General features: G+C 41.8%; 1 protein-coding gene across 2 annotated transcripts in view; it reads right to left on the reverse strand.

Annotated features, from left to right (window-relative positions):
• UXS1 (UDP-glucuronate decarboxylase 1) overlaps nt 1-23,558 on the reverse strand; it is a 149,784-nt gene that overhangs the window by 21,655 nt on the left and 104,571 nt on the right. For both annotated transcript variants that reach the window (XM_029604867.1, XM_029604868.1), the window contains exon 12: nt 16,247-16,307. In XM_029604867.1, the coding sequence (XP_029460727.1) occupies nt 16,247-16,307 (61 nt within the window). The remainder of the gene's footprint in view (nt 1-16,246; nt 16,308-23,558) is intronic.

The raw sequence follows: 23,558 nt of genomic DNA on the forward strand, positions 1-23,558 counted from the left end.
CAAATATGGGTGTGCAAGGATCCCATATTCTCAATGCTGCCACTATCACCATTACCCTTGGAAAGTGTCCATGCAACGGTGGCCAGACCAAAGGGCAGGGCCCGAAACTGATAATGGCGTCCCAGAACTGCGAACCGCAGAAAACGATGTTTCAGTCGGATGGGAATATGAAGGTACACCTCCGACAGGTCTAAGGAGGTCAGAAATGCCCAACTGCATGGCCATTATTACAGAGTGCAATGTGTCCACGCACACATGCGTCACCCATAGAAGACTGTTGAAACCTTTGAGATCCAGGATGGGACAAAAGGAGCCCTCCCCTCCTTCTTGGGTACAATGAAATAAATGGAATATCAACCTGTATTTTCTTGAGACATGGGCACTGGAACCACAGCTCTCAGACTGAGGAGCCTTGTCAATGTAGTTTCTACTGCCTGCTTCTTCTGGGGCGAGTGGCAAGGAGACACCATGAACGTGCTCCGAGGAACGCTGCGAAACTCCAATGCATATCCTTCTCGTATCACTTCCAGGACCCATTGATCCGATGTGATCTCAACCCTCCTCTGATAGAAGAGAAAGGTGTCCCCCTATCTCCTGTTCCTGGGGGTGGGTCAGGAAACCTTCATTGGGAGAGTTGGGAGGAGCCACTACCCGAACCCATGCCCCTTTCTTGGCTGTCGGAGACAAAAGGACTGAGACTATAGGGACAAAAATGCCTGGATCCTCTAGTATGACCTCGCATGTTAAAGTAGCATGGTGTCTGCTTATCCTCTGGCAAACGAGGAACCGAAGATTCGTCCCAATTACTGGCTAGTTTTTCCAACTCGCTCCCAAATAACAGCAATCCTTTAGAGGGCAATTTGGTAAGGTTAGCCTTGGAGAATGCATCGGCCAACCAATTTCTCAGTGATAACTGAAGCCTAGCCACTACTATGGAAGCGGAACAAATCACCCACATCCACCAGAAAAGCAGCAGCTGGATCCATAACAATTCTAGAGTTCACCCCAGAGACAGAAGCAAACAAGATCAAGCCACCAGAGAAGCAATCTGCAAGAATAGTGGTCTGCTTGGAGAACACACAAGTGCATCCACGTTTGGAAAACGTAAACATTCTCTTGCCACTGGATCCAGAGGTACAGGCCTTCCAAAACCCAACTGCCTTTGAAACTAGACTCTGGGGCACCCCATTAAAGATCAATTAATTCTTGAATGGATTCTATCACAGGGGAAAAACAAGAGGCCATATGCAAGGAAACCAAAATGGGATTTTTCTTTGGCTCCGGCCCAGCATCTGTCCCAGGAACCTCAAGCATCTGCAAGGTCTGGGAAATCAAAGCCAGCAGTTTATCCTTACGAAAGAACCATAGCATAGTTCTATACAGTTCTAATCCTGGAGGAATTCACCATCCTCAAGGGAGTCAGGATCAGCGTCGCCATGCATAACATCCAGACCTCCATCAGGAAGTCCTGACTCTAGCAGTACTCTGGCGCTTAACAATAGGGCCTGGCAAGGTTCCAACCTGCGACTCTGCCCTGGAAGCATTATCGAGTGTGCCTGGAGAGCGAATTGCAATCCCTGAAAGAACTCCACCCAAGGAAAGGTAGAAGCATCCAATCCAGGAGGTATTTGGGGTGTACATACTGAGCTACCATCCCCTGTTGAGAAACCAGTTAGGGGAGTTCCAAAATTAGGCACCCCACCTGTACCATCTGTATCCAACTGGGAAGAACCAGGCTTAGCAAAATCAGGAGGCAATTCACCCTGAGCCTCCAAACAGTGCTGGCTCAAGTTAGCAGGCACTCCTGCTGAGAAGCCCGAATATGATAAGCAGTGCTTAGAGAAAGATGCTTAGGTTTAGGCGCCATTATGGCCAACAGTGCACTGAATTGACTGCCAGAGACGTGCATCTAGCTGTTTTGTTTTTTTTTTGTGTATGTCCAAAAATACTAGGCATCCAAAAATTGGGCATTAGGCGTCTCACACCCAATTTAAGCGCTCAAAGAAACTTGGGCACATAGGCAAGCATGCAGTCACTGAAGGCGCTGCTTAACTTAGAAGCACAGAATACCAGGCCCAACTAGCGTCCAAAAATTGGACGTGCAATCTGGACGCAAAGCTAGACGCACAAAACCAAACTGAGAATCCTGTAGAAGGCAGCCTAAGCAAAGCACACGAAAAGCTATTGTGGCCTCCCTTGCAGCGTGCAGCAAAAAAGCCTCAGAGCGGGCCTAGCCTAAAGAGGCCACTCAGCTGAGGCTGCCCAGGTCCTTCGACATCCCATGGACCGAATGTCGGAGCAGCGTGCTGAGCACAGAGACTGGGAAAAGGAGGGAGCCCTACACTACTAAAAACCTCCTTTTATGTCTCTAAACATATTTCTAATTTTTTTAAGCTTACCTGAGCTCAGCCTTACCTCGCTGAGTACAGAGAAGATCTCCGGCTGCAGGGGGAGAGGGCATATGCCTTCATTGCCATGGTCAGCTTCCTGTACCCGCTGCCTTTCAGCTGCTTATGCAGTTAAGACCATGCTGGCTGAAACCCAGCTACCGGACTAAGGCACTCATCTGAGGGACCATGGAAGTCACCTTAGGAATTCTCAGCTGTGGGAGGGACCATTTGCTTTAACTGCAGGAGAGTGGAGCGAATTTATTTTTGTTAATTCTCTTTTCTCAAAATGAAGCAATTCCCAGTAGAGAGATGCACATCCACCATCTGCTGGAGATGGCGAATACTGGCAGGCCGATGTCACTGCAGGGGTATATATACTATGACTTCAGTTTGCTCCATCTGCTGATAAGGGTGCATAACCCACTTGGTTCTAGATTCATCTGACTGGACGCTAAGAAAATACAATTTGATGAATATTTTTAAGGACGAAAGAGCCAGTAAAATAGTTCACATTAGGTACAATAGAACACTAGTTTGGATATATAGTTTTACACCACATATTCCATGCACAATACAGCCACCACGCAAATCACAACATAACATGCAACTGTAAATGTGAAACAAAAAGGGAAAACCGGCTTCAATGCATTTCATGTTTTGGTCCATCCAAGTTCTAGTAGCTGTATCCGTCCAGTAGAAAACTGAACATTGTGATACATTATACCAATGTATACCAATGTAAGAATTATACAAAGATGTCAACAGAAGTTTCACTTGTGTGCCCAACAGCATATGCAGTTTCTCAGACAGCTTCTTTGCATTATTGTAGTTTTATTATATTATGTATATGCTCTAATATGCTCAGATGTGCTTATTTTATACATATTTTACAAAACTGTATAGTTTTGCGACATTGTGTACTAGATTGCGATATGCAGGATTTGAAAAATTCTAAGAAAGAATCACCATGCTGTGGCAGGAAGTGATTCTGTAACTAGGATCTAGCCACCAGTTGACGCCTTATCCTCTTGCACAGACAATGTCTCTCCTAGGAGATTTAAAATATTTGTCACCTGTCCTTCTATAGTTCAGAGGGGAGTACAAGAAAAGATTCACAATTAAAAAAAGGAATAACATGATAAAAATAAATCAACAACAAGAGTATTCAAAATAAGGTCATTGTAGGATAGCTGGAAAAAGTAGATTTTGCGTGCCTTTTTGAACAATTTTATGCCTGGAAGGGAAGGATTAGGACAGCATTTGTAATTAGAGATTTGATCATGAGGAATGTAGATAAGCTGGGTGCTGGTGAGTCTTGGTAATTTGCCTGGGCAAAGGTAGCAGACAGAGGAGACGACAGCTGTTGTGGTACATGTAGGTACCAATGAAATAGAAAGAGGGAGGCTACATTTAGGGTTTTAGGTAGAAAATTAAAACCCAGAACCTCCAGGGTTGCATTTTCAGAAAAAGTCCCTGTTCCACATGCAGGACCCCAGAAGCAAGCTGAGCTCCAGAATCTCAATGCGTGCATGAGACAATGGTACGGGGATGCCGTATCAGGAATTAGGGAGCATTCTAGGGAAGAGGAAATCTATTCCAATGGGATAAGCTTCACCTCAACCAAGGTGGAACCCAGCTGCCGATGATAAAAAAGATTTAAAAAAAGAGATCAAACAGCTTTTAATCTAGACGATCAGGGAAAACAGATAATCACTCAGAAGCACATTGTATCTTCTGATGATACTGGCGTAACAGGGAACTTAGAATATCCTGAGAAAGAGGCTATGTTAAAGGCTGAAACAGTCCAGATGTATTTAAATAAAGAATACATAGATATGAATGATTCTATACTGCCTATATCATCTGCTAATAAGCAGGTTGTGAATACAATTAGAAATACAAATCTACTTTAAAATGTCTGTATGTGAATGCCAGAAGTCTAAAACAATAAAAATTAGAAATAATGTATGGCATTATACAAGGATATAGACACTACAGGAAACTCAAAGACATGGCAGAAGGAGGATAACCAATAGGACACTGAAACCAGGGTATAAATTATACTGACAGGGCAGATCAAATTGGTTGGACAATGGCACTATATGTAAAGGATGTCAAAGTACAGGATGAATGTCTTGCAGGAAGCAAAACGCATGGTGGAACCTTATGGATAGCAAGTCCATGTGGTAATGGATAAGAACATAGTAGTGGATGTGTGCTACTGTCTGCCTGGCCAAAATGAACAGTCTGAAATGCTAGCAAAAATTAGAAAGGCAAATAAAACAATAATGATGGAATATTTCAGTTACTGGGTCAACGTCTCATCAGGACATGCTCCAGAAGTTAAGTTTCTAGATGCCATGAATGACTGCTCCTTGGGGCGGTTGTTCCTAGAACTAATGAGAGATAGCGCTACTTTAGCTCTAGCCCTTAGTGAAAGGCAGGATCTGGTGCAAGGGGTTACTTTGGTGGGGCTGCTTAGGAATAGTGATTACAATGGCATCAAATCTGTCACAATCGCCGAAGGGAGGCCATTAAGTAAAATGACTCCAGTGGCATATAAAACTTTTTAAAAAAGTATATTAAAAGGAGTGACCGCCAAGGTTAAAAATCCACATGGGGTGTGGACATTGTTTAAAAATATCTTGATAGCCCAGCTAAAATGTATTCTGTGCATTAAAAAAGGCTGAAGGAAGACCAAATGACTGCCAGAATGGTTTAATGGTGAGGTGAAAGAGGCAACAACAACCAACAAGGCATCTTTCAAGAAATGGAGACTCAAATGAGGAAAATAGTAAATAAGACAGGCCAAGAGAGAATTTGAGAAGAAGCTTACCAAAGAGGGAAAAATTAATTACAACACGAACACAATGCCAGTCGAACTACGGCAAGAAGAATGCCTAAAAACCTTCAAACGGAAGCTTAAGACCTGGCTTTTCACTAAAGCATACACCTAACTTCTCCTTTCCCTCTCCTCTGCGCTACCCTCCCCGCCTTTCCCTCCCCACTCCTCTCTCCTTTCACCCCTCTTCTCATTTCAAATCCGGCCCAAATTTATTTTATGCTCTCTCCTATTAATGTATATATTGTATATATTTGCAAATCTTGTTTATAACATTTAACGCTATACCCCCCATTATTTCTCCCCCCCTCAATTACTCTTGTTAACATGTTATATTTGTTCGATGTAAAGTGCTACCCCAGGCGTCTGTTTGCGTTACACTGTGAACCGATGTGATATCATTGATGAACGTCGGTATATAAAAACTTCAAATAAATAAATAAATATATATATATAAATGACTGAATATAAATATAAAACCTTTTTAAAGTTCAATCAAAGTAAAAAGACTGCGAGGGAGTCAGTTTGGGCCACTGGATGATCGAGGGATAAAAGAGGTACTTCAAGGAGGACACGGAAATAGCAGAAAAACTAAATTTATTCTTTGCCTCGGTTTTGCGGGGGAGGATGTTGGGAATATTTTCACACTGGGAACATACGAACACTGGAAATGTTCTTTAATGGTGATGATTCTGAGCAACTAAAGCAAATCTCTGTGATAATGGAAGATATAATAGATCAAACTGGCAAACTAAACAGTAACAAATCACTGGGATTGGATGGTATTCACCCCAGAATTCTGAAAACATGAAACTGCAAACCAGTTACTAGTAATCTTGAAACCTATCATATAAGATACCCACAGTACCTGAAAACAGGTGGGTGGCTAACAATGCCGATTTTCAAAAAGGGCTTCAAGGGTTAATCGGGGAAACTACAGACCAGTGGAGCCTGACCTTGATGCTGGGAAAATGGTAGAAGTCATTCTTAAAACAAAATACTGACCACATTGACAGACAAATAATAGGGAAGCCTCAACATGGTTTTAGAAAAAGGAAGTCTTGCCTTATAAATCTATTAGATTCGCATATATTCAGAGTATTACAGATAGTCTGTGCCGTATCTGGCAACCACAACAAAACTGGCGTGGATGTTCTAAGAATAGCCAAGGGAGGCCTGTGGTTCATCCAAGACTGCTCTATCAAAACCCAGTGTTTGATGTGAGATAAAGTATGCCAGTCAGCCACAGAGCGAAGCTGAGCAGCCACAAAGTTCCACAAAATGTTCTGTACCCCAGGCCTCCAAGTTTAGATCTGAACAAAACATTCCTGCAAACTCTAGGCAGTCGACTCTTCCACATAAAGCTGAATATTTTCTGCTGCCAAGATTTTAACAACTTAGTTGACACATGGATTGGCAGAGTTTGAAACAAATAAAGGCAGCCTTGGTAGAACATTAATCACGGATATCCTCCCAAACCAAGAAAGAGACAAATGTTCCCATGTTTCCAAATCCAGATATTTTTAAGCAGAGGGGAATGATTTAATGCAAAAAGATCATTCATATGCCTACCAAGGTACTTAATCTTGCTCAGAGCCCATTTAAATTGATAGTGTTTATGTAATATTTCTTGTACTTCAGGAGTACAAGAAATATTAATTAGCTCAGACTTCTCCCAACTGATCTTAAAACCAGACATTACTAAAATCTCCTAAAGTCTTTTCTATATAGGTCAATTAAGTATGGGGATCACAAATGGTTAATGTTGTCTGCAAAAAGGGAAAGCTTAAATGTGTGTGAACCCAACCGAAACCCAAACAAAGGTGATAAGGGGCAGCCTTGTTGAGAGCCTCTCTCCACCAAAAAGAAGTCAGAATACCCTCAATTTATTTTGATACAGGCTTTGGGCCAATCATATAATTTAGCAATTCAAGAACGAAAAAATTCCCCAAAACCCATTCACGCAAGAGTATAAAATAAAAAGGGCCAGTGCACCATATCAAATGCTTTTTCAGCATCGATTGACAAAAAAAAAAAACAAACCAAGAGGGAATATTTTCTCTGAGCCCACCACATGAGGTCCACAAGCTTACGGACATTGTCCCCTACCATCTGCCCAGGAATGAACCCTGCCTAATCCTGAAAATAAGTGGCCCAATAAAATTAAAGCGGTCAGCTAGTATTTTGGCCAGCAATTTGAGGTCAAGATTTACCAAGGAAATGGTCTGATAGGACCCACAGAGTGTAGGGTCACATCCAGGTTTGGTGATAATACCGGCCATAATAGAATCTGGAAGCAGAGAACTCCCAGTTCTCAAAAAGTTGAGCTACAATGACAGGTGCAAACTGTTCATAAAATCAAGCTGACAGGCCATCGGGTCCGGGTGCCTTTCCCACTTTAAAATTCTTAATAGCTAATAAAATCTCTGGGCTAGAGATTTCTCTGTCCAGCACTTCCTTTATCTCGTCCATGTAGGTAGGGGAAGATTCTGAAAATAAGCCTAAATCCTATCCAAGGGAATAGTAGTGTCAGCCTTATATAAGTCTTTGTAAAATTTAAGAAACCTATTCCTAATAGCAGTAGTTGACAATCGCCCAATTTCGTCTAACTTAACATGTGATTTTGGAGAGAGACCTTCTTTAATTTATTGGCCAACAATTTCCCTACCTTCTCTCCCCCTTCAAAGTATTCTTGTTTAACAAGAGTTAAAGGATGTGACATCTTAGACACTTCAAGTCGCTTCAACTCCTCTCTGGCCTTAGCTAGCTTAGATAAAGTCCATTTTGAGCCACTAGAAAGGTGCTGGAGAGACAGCAAATGAATGTTACGCCATATAGTTTTGCATTTTTAATCTCTCTGCCTCTTGAGAAAAGACGCTCTAGAGATCAACAGACCATGGATATAAGCATTTAAGCAATCCCTTATTACAACAGCAAAGGAATCATCAATATCATTTCTGACCAGAAAAGCTTGGATATTGTTGGCCAAACAAGTATTAAAATATTTAGCAATAATGATTAATTTAAATGCCCGGATCACAATTATCAAAAAGAATATCCACCCATCAGACCAAACTATGGCTTCTATACCCGATGCAATAGCATTATGGAGAATAGATCTGTCCACCAGGAAATAATCAATTCTTATTCAATTCTTGATTTGGGTGTTAGATTTCCATAGACCATGTTGTATCAATTGTAACACCCAAATCAAGTGCCATGAATGAGATTTAGTTTTCTTGATTTTCAAATTTCTTTTGTTACCTCGCGCCTGGATATCAGAATCATCTCAGTTTTTTCCATGTTCAATGCTAACCTATTATGGAATTGCAATTTCTGAGTGGCCTCCAAATAAATATCTAACTCCTTCAGAGCTAAAGTTACTGATGATTTTATGGAAAAAGAAAAACAGGATATCTGCATATATCTTAAAATTCAAACCTATGCCATCCAAAAGTTTACAAAGTGGGGCTAAGTATATATTGAACAGGGCTGTCCCCTGTGGAGCCCCTGGTATGAATATTAACCCAGTCAGCACTAACAATTAATACTTAACAGCAAATTTTCTATTATTGAGGAATGAACAAAACCAACAATACCATTTTTTGGATTCCAAGCTCAATCGAGTCAAATGTGTACTGTGATCCACAGTATTGAACGCTGCGGAGATATCCAGGACCACCAGGCCATAATCAAAGCCACGAAAAATAGTGTCAGATCAAGATAACAGTAAAGTCTCAGTATTTTATTATTCCTATATCCATACTGTGATTCAATAAGGAATTATTTTCTATATAATCACATAGCTGTTTATGAACAGCTTTTTCAATGATCTTGATTGGGGAGGGTAAATTAAATATTGGCCTATAAGTGGAGGGTTCTAAAAGGATCCATTTGTGAATATTTAAGAACTGGTCTCACTATAGCTTTTTTTTTTTGTGAGTTGCAGAGATAAATTAACTATTTTTGTCACAAAATTTTAAGAGAGCTAACGAACTACATTCAAGCTGGATTTAAGTTCTTAAAAATAGCCTGTTTTTCCTTGCCTCAACCTCCATTGGATGTTTCACTGGGGAATACGTGGGCTTTAGTGTTTTGCATGGACTTACGTTCGGTATCTCAGCTGTGTGATTTTTCCAAGGTGGCGTAGGAGAGAATGCCTTTTCAAGATAAAAACTAACTACACGTGGAAAAAGATATCAAGAAATATGAAGAATAAGTGCAATCTTTGGCCTCTTCTAACTCAACCTTGATTATTAAAAGTAATCAGATATTATATAATAGATTGAACACTATAGAGAATCTGCTTTGGAAGAGAAATTTATGATTTATTTCCTTCAGTCTTATATGGTTTTCTCTATTAATATACGGAGGAAATGTTTTTCTGTCGTCTTGAAATATCCTGTTGATACTTTCCCGCTGACAGCCCAGGCATATCTTTCCAAAGTGAAAAGTAAGGCTCAGCCAAATAAAACGGATAATTTAAATGTTGACAATCTTGAATTGACTGAACAGTTACATTCTTTATCACAACCTATTTCAAGAGCAATGCTGTTGACCACTTGATTTAGATCTTGATAGAGACTGGATTTTGAAATCTGGAATAGAGATGTTGAATTTCATTATGATCTTTCCTTATCTTTCTAGGAAGACACAGGATAAGTGGAAAGCCTTTTTTTTTTTTTTTTTACTTAAACAAGTCCTTTAGGAAACTGACCCATCACCATTCTTCTAGGTAAGAGAATACACAGACTCCCTGCTGACACAATGTGTAGCCACTAATGCAGGGCATTTTCTGAACACTCTTGGGGGTTGCCAAAAGGATAAAAGGAAACACCTTATCCTGGTAGTACATATCCTTCACTATAAATCTGAGGAACTTCCAGTGGGAGGGGTGAATTGGAATGTGCGCGTAAGCATCTTTCAGGTCTTGAGTGCACATCCAATCCCCTGGTTAAATGAAAGAATCGTTTGGAGGGCTTCCATTTTGAACCTCTCTCAAACCAAGTTTTGGTCACCTTCTCTGGACTGCCTCCATTTTGTTACTATCCTTTTTGAGATACGGGCTCCAGAACTTAACATAGTACTCCAGATGAGGCCTCACCAAGGACCTGTACAAGGGCATCATCACCTCTTTTCTCTTACTGGATATTCCTCTCTCTGTGCAGCACACATTCTTCTGGCTTTAGCTATCACATTGTCACATTGCTTTTCCGCCTTTGGATCACCAGTCACTATCACCCCAATATCCCACTCTGGGCTGTGCACACTTTCATCTCCCCCTCCCCAATCACAAACAGCTCTTTCAGATTACCGCATCCCAGATGCATGACGCTGCACTTCTTGGCACTGAATCCCAGCTGTCAAATCTTTGACCACTCTTCACGCTCTCTTAAATCATCTTTTCATTTTTGCTACTCCTTCAGGCATGTCCACTGTTGTAAATATTAGTATCATCTGCAAATAGACAAACTTTACCTTCTATCCCTTCTGCAATGTCACTCAGATATTGAACAGACCCAGTCCCAACTAACAGTTTTCTCTTCAAATTAAGTTCCATTTACCATTACCCACTGTCTCTTGTTAGTCAACCAGTTTGTAATCCATTCCACCACCTTGGTACCAACTCCCAAGCTTCTCATTTTATTCACAAGCCTATGTGGGACCAAATCTAAAGCTTTGCTGAAATCCAAGGAAGTCACATCAAGCATCATTGCTCAAGCCAATTCTTTAGTCACCCCAATAAAAAAAAATCAGATTTGTCTGATAGGACTTTCCATTGGTGAATCCATGCTGCCTTGGATCCTATAACTTACTGGACTGTAGATATTGAATTATTCTTTCAGTCTCTCCATTAATTTTCCCTCTACCGAAGTGAGGCTCCTCTCTGCTACCTCTCTTGTGAAGTTGGACCTCCTCATGCCATCTCTAGCAATGTCTTCATCTTGCACTTAAAGAATAACTTATCTCTATGTCCAAAGAACAGTTTCATAATCCAATTATGATCTGGTTTGAATACCAAATTCACAATTAAAGTTGCAGGTTTTACATGTGCTTAACCAACCAGATGTGCCTAAAAAAAGCAGTTTCTTAGCGTTCAGTCAGATGAATCCAGAACAAGTGGGTTATGCAGGTACTTGGCTTAATGGTGGCAACCCTGGAAGTGGTACCATGGGCGGAGGTGCATGTGTCCTCTTCAGCACTCCCTGCTGTCCCTGTGGAACATGCAGTCCCAGGACTATTTGATTCAGCTCCACCTGCCAATGGAGATATCCTCCCAGTTGCAGGGGTGGCTGTAGGCAGATCATCTATAGAAGGGAGTTTCCCTAACCCCACTGGACTGGCTAGTACTGACAATGGATGTGAGTCTACTTGGTTGGGGAACTCACTATCAGGAGCTAACAGTGCAAGGGCAGTGGAGTGCAGAAGAGTCTCTCTCTGGAACATCAATCGGCTGACCACAGTTGCTTTAGAAGAAAATACTGGCAGGCTGTCACTGCAGAAGTATATATACTGTGATGTCAGTTTGCTCTGTCTCCATCTGGCATGTTTATAGTTCAGTGACAAGTTGCAGGGTCGATCAGTCTGAATAATGGTCAGACAATGCAACGGCTGTTGCTTACATCAATCGGCAGGGAAGTACCAAGTGCCAACAATAGTCACAGGAAATAGATCAACTTATGGAATGGACAGAGGTGCATCTCCAGATGATCTCAGTCTTGCATATGGCAGGCAAAGACAACGTAAGAGCAAGCTCTCTCAGCAGGGAGAGTCAGGACCCAGGAGAGTGGGTGTTTTCAGACAAGGCGTTTCAGCTGATTTGGGATCACCAGGGTCTCCCGTTCCTAGACAGACTGCACAATGCAAAAGTTCTGAAGAGATCCAAAGTCATTGGGGATCATTGCTCTAGTGCAGGAGTGGCCGGAAGAGATTTGCTGTATGCCTTTCCTTCATGTCCCATGTTAGGCAGATTAATTTGAAGGATTAAACGCCACAGAGGGATGGTGTTCTTGGTCGCTCCATATTGGCTTAGGAGACCGTGGTATGCAGATCTGGTGGATTTGCCTCTTCAACTTCTAGCGCATAGGAACTTGTTACAGCAGTGACCTGTTCTTCACAAAGATCAAACACAATTTTGTCTTACGATATGGCCCTTGAAAGGGCTCGTTTGCTGAAACGTGGATACTCTGTGGCAGTGATTTCTACCTAAGAGCTAGAAAGTACTCCACTTTCTTGGCCTATGTGCAGGTTTGGAAAGTGTTTGAGGCCTGAGGTACTCTTCCTTCCTTGGTCAAGATTCCGCTCATTTTGGAATTTTTGCAGGATGGTTTGAATAAAGGCTTGGCTCTGAATTCCTTAAACGTACAAGTAGCAGCTCTCACCTGTTTCAGGGGTCAGGTAAATGGTGGATCCTTGTCGGCTCATCCTGATATGACCTGTTTTCTGACAAAAGTGAAACATCTTTGTCCTTTGCGGTTTCCAGTGTCCCTATGGAGTCTTAATTTGGTTTTGGATTTTTTGGCAGGCCCTACATTTAGACCGCTACGTACTCTGTCCTTGCAGTGCTGACCTTGAAAACTGTTTCTGGTGGCAATTTGTTCTGTGCGGAGAGTTTCTGAGCTGCAGGCCGTGTCTTGCCAGGAGCCATTTTTGTCCAGGTGACTCTAGGGGCAGTACAGCTGCATGATATTCCTTTTTTTTTTTTTTTACACCGAAGGTGGTCACTGAGTTTCACTTGAATAGGTCCATCTCCCTATCATCTCTGGACAGAGAGATGTAGAGGAGTATAGTCTGTTGCAATCCTTGGATATCATGAGACATTGTCAGACATCTAGAGGTTACTGAGCCTCTGCGGAAGTTGGATCGCCTGTTTGCCCTTCATGGTAGTACTAGACAGGGAGAGCCAGCTTCACAGGCTACAATAGTCACGGCAGCATATGTGGATGCTGGGAAGCTGTTACCTAGTTAGGTTAGGGCTCAGGCAGTGTCACGGACAGAAGTTAGACTGTCTCCCTTTGACATTTGCTGAGCTGTGATGTGGTCATCAAACACCTTTTCCAGGAATTATCGTCTGGATGTTCAGGGAGGATGCAGCCTTTGCATGTGTGGTTTTGACTAGACTGCGGGCAGCTTCCTGCCCTAGTCGGGAGTAGCTTAGATACATCCCACTTGTTCTGGATTCATCTGACTAATCCAGCTTCCCTCCTTTGGCTACTGAATGATTGCATAATGATCCTCCAGTGTACCTACATGTTACAAGGATTACTGGTGTTATTCCAGTCCATAGACTAATGTTATTACATTCTTGTCTGAGCTCAGTGTTGCCTGTTGGCTAAATATTGAAATGGTTATCTGTTTGTAATCAAGTTTGTTAGTCTGACCACAGTTGCTTTAGAAGAAAATACTGGCAGGCTGATGTTATTGCAGAAGTATATATAGTGTGATGTCAGTTTGCTCTGTCTCCATCTATTGGTAGAGGTGCATAACCCACTTGTTCTGTATTCATCTGACCATCCTAAAGAAAAGGATTTTTCAGGTAAGTAAGTAATTTCTCATTCAAGCCAAGCTTTCACATAAAATAGGTGAAAACTCACCTGCTTTATTTTTACCCAAAATTCATTGTAATGATGGGAGGTAGAGCACATTCTTGATACCAATGGTAATGATTCAAGAGGAATCTTAAGCATTTTTTTTAAACACCTCTGCTAAGAATCAATCCACCTTAGGAAAAAGTTAAACTAAATTTTTGAGTTAGAAGTATTTTCCAAGTTTTCTGATATATAAATAAATTGTCTAACAGACTTGTTTAGTTTGAATTGAGAAATCATCTCCGGAGCGCACTGTTAACCTGCCCTTGGACGCGCGTTTTCCCTTACCCCTTATTCAGTAAGGGACCGAAAACGCGTGTCCAACCCGCGGCACCTAATACGCCCTCAACATGCAAATGCATGTTGATGGCCCTATGAGGTATGCCCGCACGATACAGAAAGTAAAATGTGCAACCAAGCTGCACATTTTACTTTAAGAAATTAGCGCCTACCCAAAAGGTCGGCGCTAGTTTCTGTCGGCACCGGGAAAGTGCACAGAAAAGCAGTAAAAACTGCTTTTCTGTGCACCCTCCGACTTAATATCATGGCGATATTAAGTCTGAGGTCCCGAAGGGTAAAAAAAGTTAAAAAAAAAATAGAATAAAGAAAAAAAAATTTTAATGGACCAGCGGCTGTCTGGCCGAAAACTGGACACTCAATTTTGCCGGCATCCGGTTTCCGAGCCCGTGGCTGTCAGCGGACTAGAGAACAGATGCCGGCAAAATTGAGCGTCGGCTGTCAAACCTGCTGACAGCCGCTGCTCCGGGTCAAAAGGAGGCGCTAGGGACGCGCTAGTGTCCCTAGCGCCTCCTTTTGCCCATTTCTACCACACCACCTAATTTAAATACAGAATCGCACGCACAGGCGAGCGGCCTGTGCGCGTGCCGGGAGAGCGGGCGTTCGTCCGCTCTCCCGCAGACTTTACTGAATCGGCCTGTCTGTAAATATGAAAAACTAATGAATCCATGAGAACACCATTCTCCAAAAAATCAAATATAATGATCATTGCTGGATTTTGTGGCGATCTGAAGATTATATCGATGCTTCTAGGACAAGTGGTTAAACAATTTTCTTGCTTCTTGTGCCTTTGGGATAGGCGAGCAAAGGCAGAACATTATACAAGGAAAGAATGGCCCGCTGGAGAGAAATTTAAGATCGGTGAAAAGAATATTAAGAATGAGCCACTTGTTAATCCTCAGAAAGTGTTGCTCCCCTCATTGCTTATAAAATTGGGACTCATGAAACAGTTCGCTAGGGCTTTGGATCAAGATGGTGAGTGCTTCAAGTACCTGTGTATTAAACTTCCTGCTCTTTCACATGGGAAGTTGAAAGCTGGCAAATTTGATAGGCTGCAAATTAGGCTTCTAATCAAAGAGAGGATTCCTCAATACCATGAAAACCATAGAAAAGGATGCTTGGTCTGCTTTTTCTGACGTGATTACAGACTTTCTTGGCAACTTCAGGGCTGAAAATTATAAGCTTTTCGTTCAAAATTTGTTGATTGCTTTTCAAAGACTGGGAGCAATCATGAGTGTCAAATTGCATTTCCTTGATAGCCACCTGAACTACTTCCCCTCAAATCTTGGAGCTATGAGTGAAGAACAAGGAGAACACTTCCACCAAGACATCAAGACCATGGAACATAGATATCAAGGCAGATGGAACACAAACATGATGGCAGACTACTCCTGGTGTTTACAACGTGACAACCCTGATCATAATTATTCCAGAGCATGCAAAAAGAGAACATTTCTCCCTAACAATTCAAGTTTACACAACTATTGCTCTCTTGGTTAGACGATAGACTCGTTTTGTGCATGAAACAAATATATTGCATGCTATCACTTCTTCAGAAATTAATTACCCTTGATATTCTACTTTATAATCTTTAATCAAACATTTCTCATTTGTGAAAAAATTTGATGTATTGCATATTTTTGACTTCATATTTGGAATCAGCACCTTTCATTTGGGTAAAACCAGCAAAAACATAGGTCAGCAGAAAACTTTTTTCAAATGTAGACCAGTGTTATCAGAACCATTAAAAAAGCAAAGTATTGAGGGTACAGGAAATAGTTTGTTTTTGTAAACTAAGATTCTCATTAAGTCTCTACCCCATTTCACAAGCTTGCTATAAATGCAAACTTCCCTCCCCTTCAAACATTAAGGTTCACAGGTATTTGCAATCTAAATACCTTTGTAAGATTATGTATTCCCTGCATCATTTAACTCAAAGCTAGGATTTGTGCCCCTAGACAGACTGGAATGATTTCACTGGAGGTGGTCTATAGCTTGGTACCTCAGCCCTGGATACACCTTGTCTTTCCACCGATACAGCTTAAGTCATGACACAGCCTGAATAAGAGGAGCAGGCAACGAACACTGAGAAAGTGGAATGTGCAAATGCGTTATAGTGTTTCACTTACCAAGTTAACAGGACTGCTGACATTGCTGTTCATTAAGCTCACCAAGCCATTCACAAGGTCACTGAAAAAAAACAAGGGAAGCAAATTTAATGGAAAAACATGGTTCTGTAGGTACATAAGAACATGCCATACTGGGTCAGACCAAGGGTCCATCAAGCCCAGCATCCTGTTTCCAACAGTGGCCAATCCAGGCTACAAGTACCTGGCAATTACCCAAAATTTATCCCACGCTACTGATGCTAGTAATAGCAGTGGCTATTTTCTAAGTCAACTTGATTAATAGCAGGTAATGGACTTCTCCAAGAACTTATCCAAACCTAACTGCACTAACCACATCCCCTAGCAACAAATTCCAGAGTTTAATTGTGCGTTGAGTGAAAAAGAACTCTCATTAGTTTTAAATGTGCTACATGCTAAGTTATGGAGTGCCCCCCTAGTCCTTCTATTATCCGAAAGAGTAAATAACAGATTCACATCTACCCGTTCTAGACCTCTCATGATTTTAAACACCTCTACCACATCCCCCACTCAGCAGTCTTCTCCAAGCTGAACAGTCCTAACCTCTTTACTCATAGGGGAGCTGTTCCATTCCCCTTATCATTTTGGTAGCCCTTCTCTGTACCTTCTCCATCACAACTATATCTTTTTTGAGATGCGGCGACCAGAGTTGTACACAGTATTCAAGGTGCGGTATCACCATGGAGCAATACAGAGGTATTATGACATTTTCCATTTTATTCACCATTTCCTTTCTAACAATTCCTAACATTGTTTGCTTTTTTTGACTGCCGCAGCACATTGAACCGACGATTTAAATGTATTATCCACTATGACTCCTAGATCTTTTTCCTGTGTGGTAGCTCCTAATATGGAACCTAACATCGTGTAAATATAACATGTGCTATTTTTCTCTATATGCATCACCTTGCACTTATCCACATTTGGATGCCCAATTTTCCAGTCTCACAAGGTCTTCCTGCAATTTATCACAATCTGCTTGTGATTTAACTACTCTGAACAATTTTGTATCATTTTGAAATTTTGATTACCTCACTCGTCGTATTCCTTTCCAGATCATTTATAAATATATTGAAAAGCACAGATCCCTGAGGCACTCCACTGCCCACCCCCCTCCACTGAGAAAATTGTCCATTTAATCCTACTCTGTTTTCTGACTTTTAGCCAGTTTGTAATCCACGAAAGGACATCGACACCTATCCCATGACTTTTTACTTTTCTTAGAAGACTCATGAGGAGCTTTGTCAAACGGCTTCTGAAAATCCAAATCCACTACATCTACCGGTTCACTTATCTGCATGCTTAACTCCTTCAAAAAAGTGAAGCAGATTTGTGAGGCAAGACTTGCCTTGGGTAAAGCCATGCTGACTTTGTTCTATTAAACCATGTCTTTCTATATGTTCTGTGATTTTGATGTTTAGAACCCTTTCCACTATTTTTCCTGGCACTGAAGTCAGGCTAGCTGGTTTGTAGTTTCCCGGTTCACCCCTGGAGCCCTTTTTAAATATTCGGGTTACATTAGCCACTCCAGTCTTCAGTTACAATTGATCATTTTAATGAAAAGATAAAAGTTATTACTAAAAAATCTGAAATTTCATTTTTGAGATCCTTCAGAACCCTGGGGTATAAACCATCTTGTCCAGGTGATTTACTATTCTTCAGTTTGTCAATCAGGCCTACCACATCATCTTGGTTTACTGAAATTTGATTCAGTCCATCTGAATCATTACCCATGAAAACCTTCTCCGGAACGAGTATCTCCCCAACATCCTCTTCAGTAAACACTGAAGCAAAGAAATAGTTTAATCTTTCCGTGAAGGCCTTATCTTCTCTAAGTGCCCCTTTAACCTCTCGATCATCTAACGGTCCAACTGACTCCCTCACAGGCTGCTTCGGATATATTTTAAAAAGTTTTTACTGTGAGTTTTTGCCTCTATGGCCATCTTTTCAAATTCTCTCTTAGCCTGTCTTATCAATGTCTTTCATTTAACTTGCCAACGCTTATGCTTTATCCTGTTTTCTTCTGTTAGACCCTTCTTCCAATTATTGAATGAAGATCTTCTGGCTAAAATAGCCTTTCACCTCACTTTTTAACCATGCTAGTAATCGTTTTGCCTTCCTTCCACCTTTCTTAATGTGTGGAATACATCCCGACTGTGCTTCTAGGATGGTATTATTTATTTATCTAACAATGTCCACACTTCTTGCACACTTGCCTTTGTAGTAGCTCCTTTCAGTTTTTTCTAACTATTTTTCTCATTTTATCAAATTTTCCCTTTTGAAAGTTTAGCACTAGAGCCGTGGATTTGCTTACTGTCCCCCTTCCAGTCATTAATTCAAATTTGATCATATGATCCCAATTGGCCCCACTGAGAAGTAGATCTAAAATTGCTCCCTCTCTTGTCTGTTCCTGAACCAATTGCGCCACAAAACTGACATGTATTCCATCCAGGATCTTTATCTTTCTAGCATGTCCTGATGATACATTTACCCAGTCAATATTGGGGTAATAGAAATCTCCCATTATTACGGCACTACGAATTTGGTTAGCTTCCCTAATTTCTCTTAGCATTTCACTGTCCATCTCATCATCTTGGCCAGGACGACTGTAGTATACTCTTATCACTATATTCTTCCCCAACACAGAAGGGATTGCTATCCATAAAGATTCAATTGTGATTTTAGTCTCATGCAGGATGTTTATCCTGTCTATGCCATCCTGGACATAAAGTGCCACCCTGCCTCCCAGATGCTCCTCAATCATTGCAATATAATTTGTATCCCGGTAATCCATTGGTTATCCTCCTTCCACCATGTCTGAGATGCCAATTAAGTCTGTCATCATTTACTGCTATACATTCAAATTCTCCCATCTTACTTCTTAGACTGGCATTAGTATACAAACATTTCAAAGTGTGTTTTTTGTTTGTATTTTCATTCTGCTTTGTAATTGATAGCAATAACTTGGAATTTTTTTTTTAGCTCTGGCGAGTTTTTAGTTCCAGGCACTTGGCCTACTTTTCTTATTATTGGAACCTCACTGTCGGGATGCCCTAATTCTAATGCATCACTAGTATCCTTCAAAGATACCTCTCTCCAAACCATGCGCTGCTGAGCGACTGTCGGCTTTCCTCTTTGTTCTAGTTTAAAAACTGCTCTCTCCCCCTTTTAAATGTTAGTGCCAGTCTGGTTCCACCCTGGTAAAAGTGGAGCCCATCCCGTCGCAAAAAAAGACTCCCCATTCCCCAAAAAGTTCCCCAGTTCTTTACAAAACTAAATCCCTCTTCTTTGCACCATCATCTCATCCACGCATTGAGACTCCAGAGCTCTGCCCTCCTATGGTGACCTGCGCATGGAACAGGAAGCATTTCAGAGAATGCTACCCTGGAGGTTCTGCATTTCAGCTTTCTACCTAAGAGCTTAAATTTGGCTTCCAGAACCTCCCTCCCACATTTTACGACGTCATTGGTGCCCACATATACCACAACAGCTGGCTGGCTCCGCCACAGCACTGTAAAATCCTATCTAGGTGATGCGCGAGGTCCACCACCTTCACACCAGGTAGGCATGTTACCAGGTGATAGTCATGACCGCGAGCCACCCAGCTGTCTACATTCCTAATAATCGAATCACCAACTATGATGGCCGACCTAACCCTTCCCTCCTGGGCAGTAGCCCTTGGAGACACATCCTAAGTGAATAAGGACAATGCACCACCTGGAGAGCAGGTCCTTGCTACAGGATCCTTTCCTGCTGTACCAGGTTGATGCTCTCTGATCATGAGACCTTCTTCCTCCAAGGCAGCAATAGGGCTGGCAGTCTGAAGTTGGGACTTGCCTACTATGTCCCTGAAGGTCTCATCTATATACTTCTCTGTCTGCCTCAGCTCCTCCAGGTCTGCCACTCTAGCCTCCAGAGATCAGATTCATTCTCTGAGAGACAGGAGCTCATTGCAATGGATGCACACGTACAACTTCTCATCAGCGGGTAAAAAATCATACATGTGGCACTATGCAAAAGACTGGGAGGCACCCCTCTTGCTGCTGGATTGCTGGCTTCATCTCAAAATTTGTTCAGTTACTAGTTAAGTTTTAGGCTGCTATGGGAGAAGGAATGTATCTAATTAGGGACCTTTAAATGTGTTAGTGTATTCACTTATGTCTGGTAGTGGCCTACAGGGGAATGATCAAACTCTCAATAAGGTGTGGGGAATTCATGAAGTGAAGTTAAAAGGCTGATTTTTTTTTTAAGTGTGAACGTGGCACCTGCCTATAAATTTAAGGATGAGCTAGGGGTGGGTGGGAGGGTTGGGAAATACAAACACACTAACCTGCTTATTAGCTGCCTTACTATTGAAAGCACAAACACACAAATACACTAAATAATATACCCCAATAGTTTACTTCTTGGTAGCCTTCAATTATTCAGAGAAGCCACATATAAGATCTATTGAAAAAAATATTTTGGAAGTTTATTATAGAGATTACAACCTTTGATTAATCCCTCTGGCTTCCATACTACAATCCTGCAATTATTTCCTTCAACAGATATTACAATTCCATCTTTCTAGGGATTCCAGTTGCAAGATTGAAACCACTACAAATTGTTCAGAATAGTGCAATCTGGCAGGAAATTGGCACTTCCTTTCATGAGCATTTTTCTCCTGTATTGGCAGATATTCAATGGCTCCCCATCTTTTGGCAGGTAAAAAAGAAAGTATGACTCCTGTTTGGTAAAGTTAAATTCTTCGTATATATAAATCCTCAAAAGCCTTAAGATTCTTCAATAAAGAACTGTTAGAAGTTCCATCTACTAAGCTTATTGTGAGAAAGATCAGATCTTTTCAGTGGCAGGATCCAACATCTGGAATCATCTTCTAGAATCACTGTGATTGACTGATTTAACATTTTAAGAAAATGTTAAAAACCTCTTTCAGGAGGCATTTGGCGTGATTAGATATATTGCGCTTCTGAAATATTTAATTTTTCAGTATGATGCCTGAAATTTCATCTACTTCGTAGTTATGGCTCTTGTATTCTTTTTTTTTTTTTTAAATAAAAGTATTAGTTTTGCTGCATTTGACAAGCAAACTTGCTTTATGGATTATATTAATCCATTTTTTGGAACTTCTCGGGCCGCTCTGCAGCGGCCCGAGAAGTTCAGGGCCACTGCAGAGCCCATTCTGCGGCGACCTGCAAAGAAGAGGCCCAGAGGTGAGAGAGAGGCTGAGGGTCTGTAGAGGGTGTGTGCGTGCGTGTATGAGATGAGTTGAGAGATTGTGTGGGAGTGAGGATCTGAATGTTTGCAGAGGCAGCATGTGAGAGCCTCTGTGTGTGTGAGAGACAGCGTGTGACGGTGAGAGCCTGTGCTTGAGCAAGACAGCATGTGGGAGTGAGAGAGAGCCTGTGTGTGAGAGTCAGACAGCATATGTGCCAGTGAGAGACTGTGTGTATGAATGATTGTATGAGAGACAGCATGTGACAGTGAGAGCCTGTGTGTGAGAGAGAGAAATGCATGTGAGAATGAGAACCTGACTGTTTGAGGGAAGAAGATGGAGAGAAAAGAAATACGGAAGAAAAAAGGACAATATAAAAGGAACTGGCAAAAAAAATAAGAAAGGGAAGGTGGAAAAAAAAAGCCTGTGACCAACCGATTAGAAAACTAACATCAGCCAGCAAAGGTAAAAAATAAATAAATTACTTTTTAGTGATTGGCACATGTAATCTTTGGGAATGTGCAAGAATAGCACTTTCTCTATGCGGATCTCACAATGTACGAGATCAGCATGGAGAAAGTGGAAGCCCACGGGGCCTGCATAGAGGAGGCAGCAGAATGGGCTTCAGTGTCAGTAGCAGCAATCGGCGCCTCCCCAATAGCCACGCGGCAGCAGTGACAGTGGCAGCAAGATTACTGACATCTGGGGATGGTGGCAGTACCAGTCGGGGGACCCCTTCCAAGCAGTGTGCAGAGGTTCAAAAGCAGCAGAGTCAGCCCAAGCTGACTACCATGAATGCTGCACACTCTTACCTCTCTCTGACAGCACACTGGTGGGACATGGCTGAGGCAGGGGCAGCCAGCAGCTCTATTAGACATCCCCTGAAAATAAGGCCTAGCGCATCTTTGGTAGCAAAAATTAATATAAGACACTGTCTTATTTTCGGGGAAACAGGGTATGTCTATGTGTTTTATGTAATTTATTTCATAAATATGTCTAATTCATTTTGATAGAACTTTGAAAGGCGAGTAATAAACCAATAAATCAGAGTAAATAGGGTCTGATGTCTCCAGTCATAGCCCTTGCTCCATTAATTTTGTTGATGTAAATGCCCTGGAAACGGATGAGAGCAGGAGGAATCGTATCCCCCCTTCTGCCCCTGACAAAATTCTCAGTAGGTCAGCATACAGGTGCGTTGGAAATACTGCAGCACGATGCGTCAATGATGGAGGAGCCTGTTCCAATAACCTAAATGGCCACTGCTGTTGAAGATCGATGCATTTCTCATGCTGAAGCTGATGCAGAGTGTGTTGACTCTGCCAAAACTATTTTTTTGGCACCAGCTGCATTAGTGGCTCTGAAGCATGTCGCTTCTTTCTTCATTGCATTCTGTCTTTGTTTGCTCCACCCCAAGGATTTGGCCTGTTCTGCCAAAAGGGGGGAGATCATTTTGAGGAGCTCCTGCTCAACTCCATACCTGAGGGAGCAAATGAGGCTGCGATCGGAGAAGAGGACTGGCCGTGGCTTCTCAAAGACTTGCATCTTTCCACTATTTTCCAGGCCCTCCACTTTTCAAACAGGGCCGTTTGGCCACAACCTTAGCAGCTGGTCCGATTGTGGTCCGGTCTGAGGCAGTGGTAGAACAGATCATGACTACTGGTAACAGACATTTTCCTACTGCAGATACAGTCCTTAAGCCCTCTTACGGTGGCTTTCTTTTTGCTAGAAGAAGAAGACTTTTTTTTTTTAAAAGGGTATCACTGAAAAGTGCTGTTTGAGGGCTGCTGAGGCAGCAAGACGAAGAAAAATACTAAGGCATTTACAGAAAAAAAAAAAAAAAGAGAAAGGGTTCACATCCATGCTGATGCTCGGATGTTCGGGAACTCATTCTTATTGGGGGAAGATCGTGCGCTAAGTGAGTTGTTGGATGTAAACTTGCCTGTGTCCCCATATATGATTTTATTTGATTGTATCCCCCGACCCTTGATTAAGGGCCAGGAACTTAAATGGTTTCTTCGCAAAGCCTTTGCAGTAGGAAAAAAAATTGTACTGCTTAAATGGAAAGAAACTACGAATCCC

The sequence above is a fragment of the Rhinatrema bivittatum genome, chromosome 5 (assembly GCF_901001135.1).
Source record: "Rhinatrema bivittatum chromosome 5, aRhiBiv1.1, whole genome shotgun sequence".
Lineage (NCBI taxonomy): Eukaryota > Metazoa > Chordata > Amphibia > Gymnophiona > Rhinatrematidae > Rhinatrema > Rhinatrema bivittatum.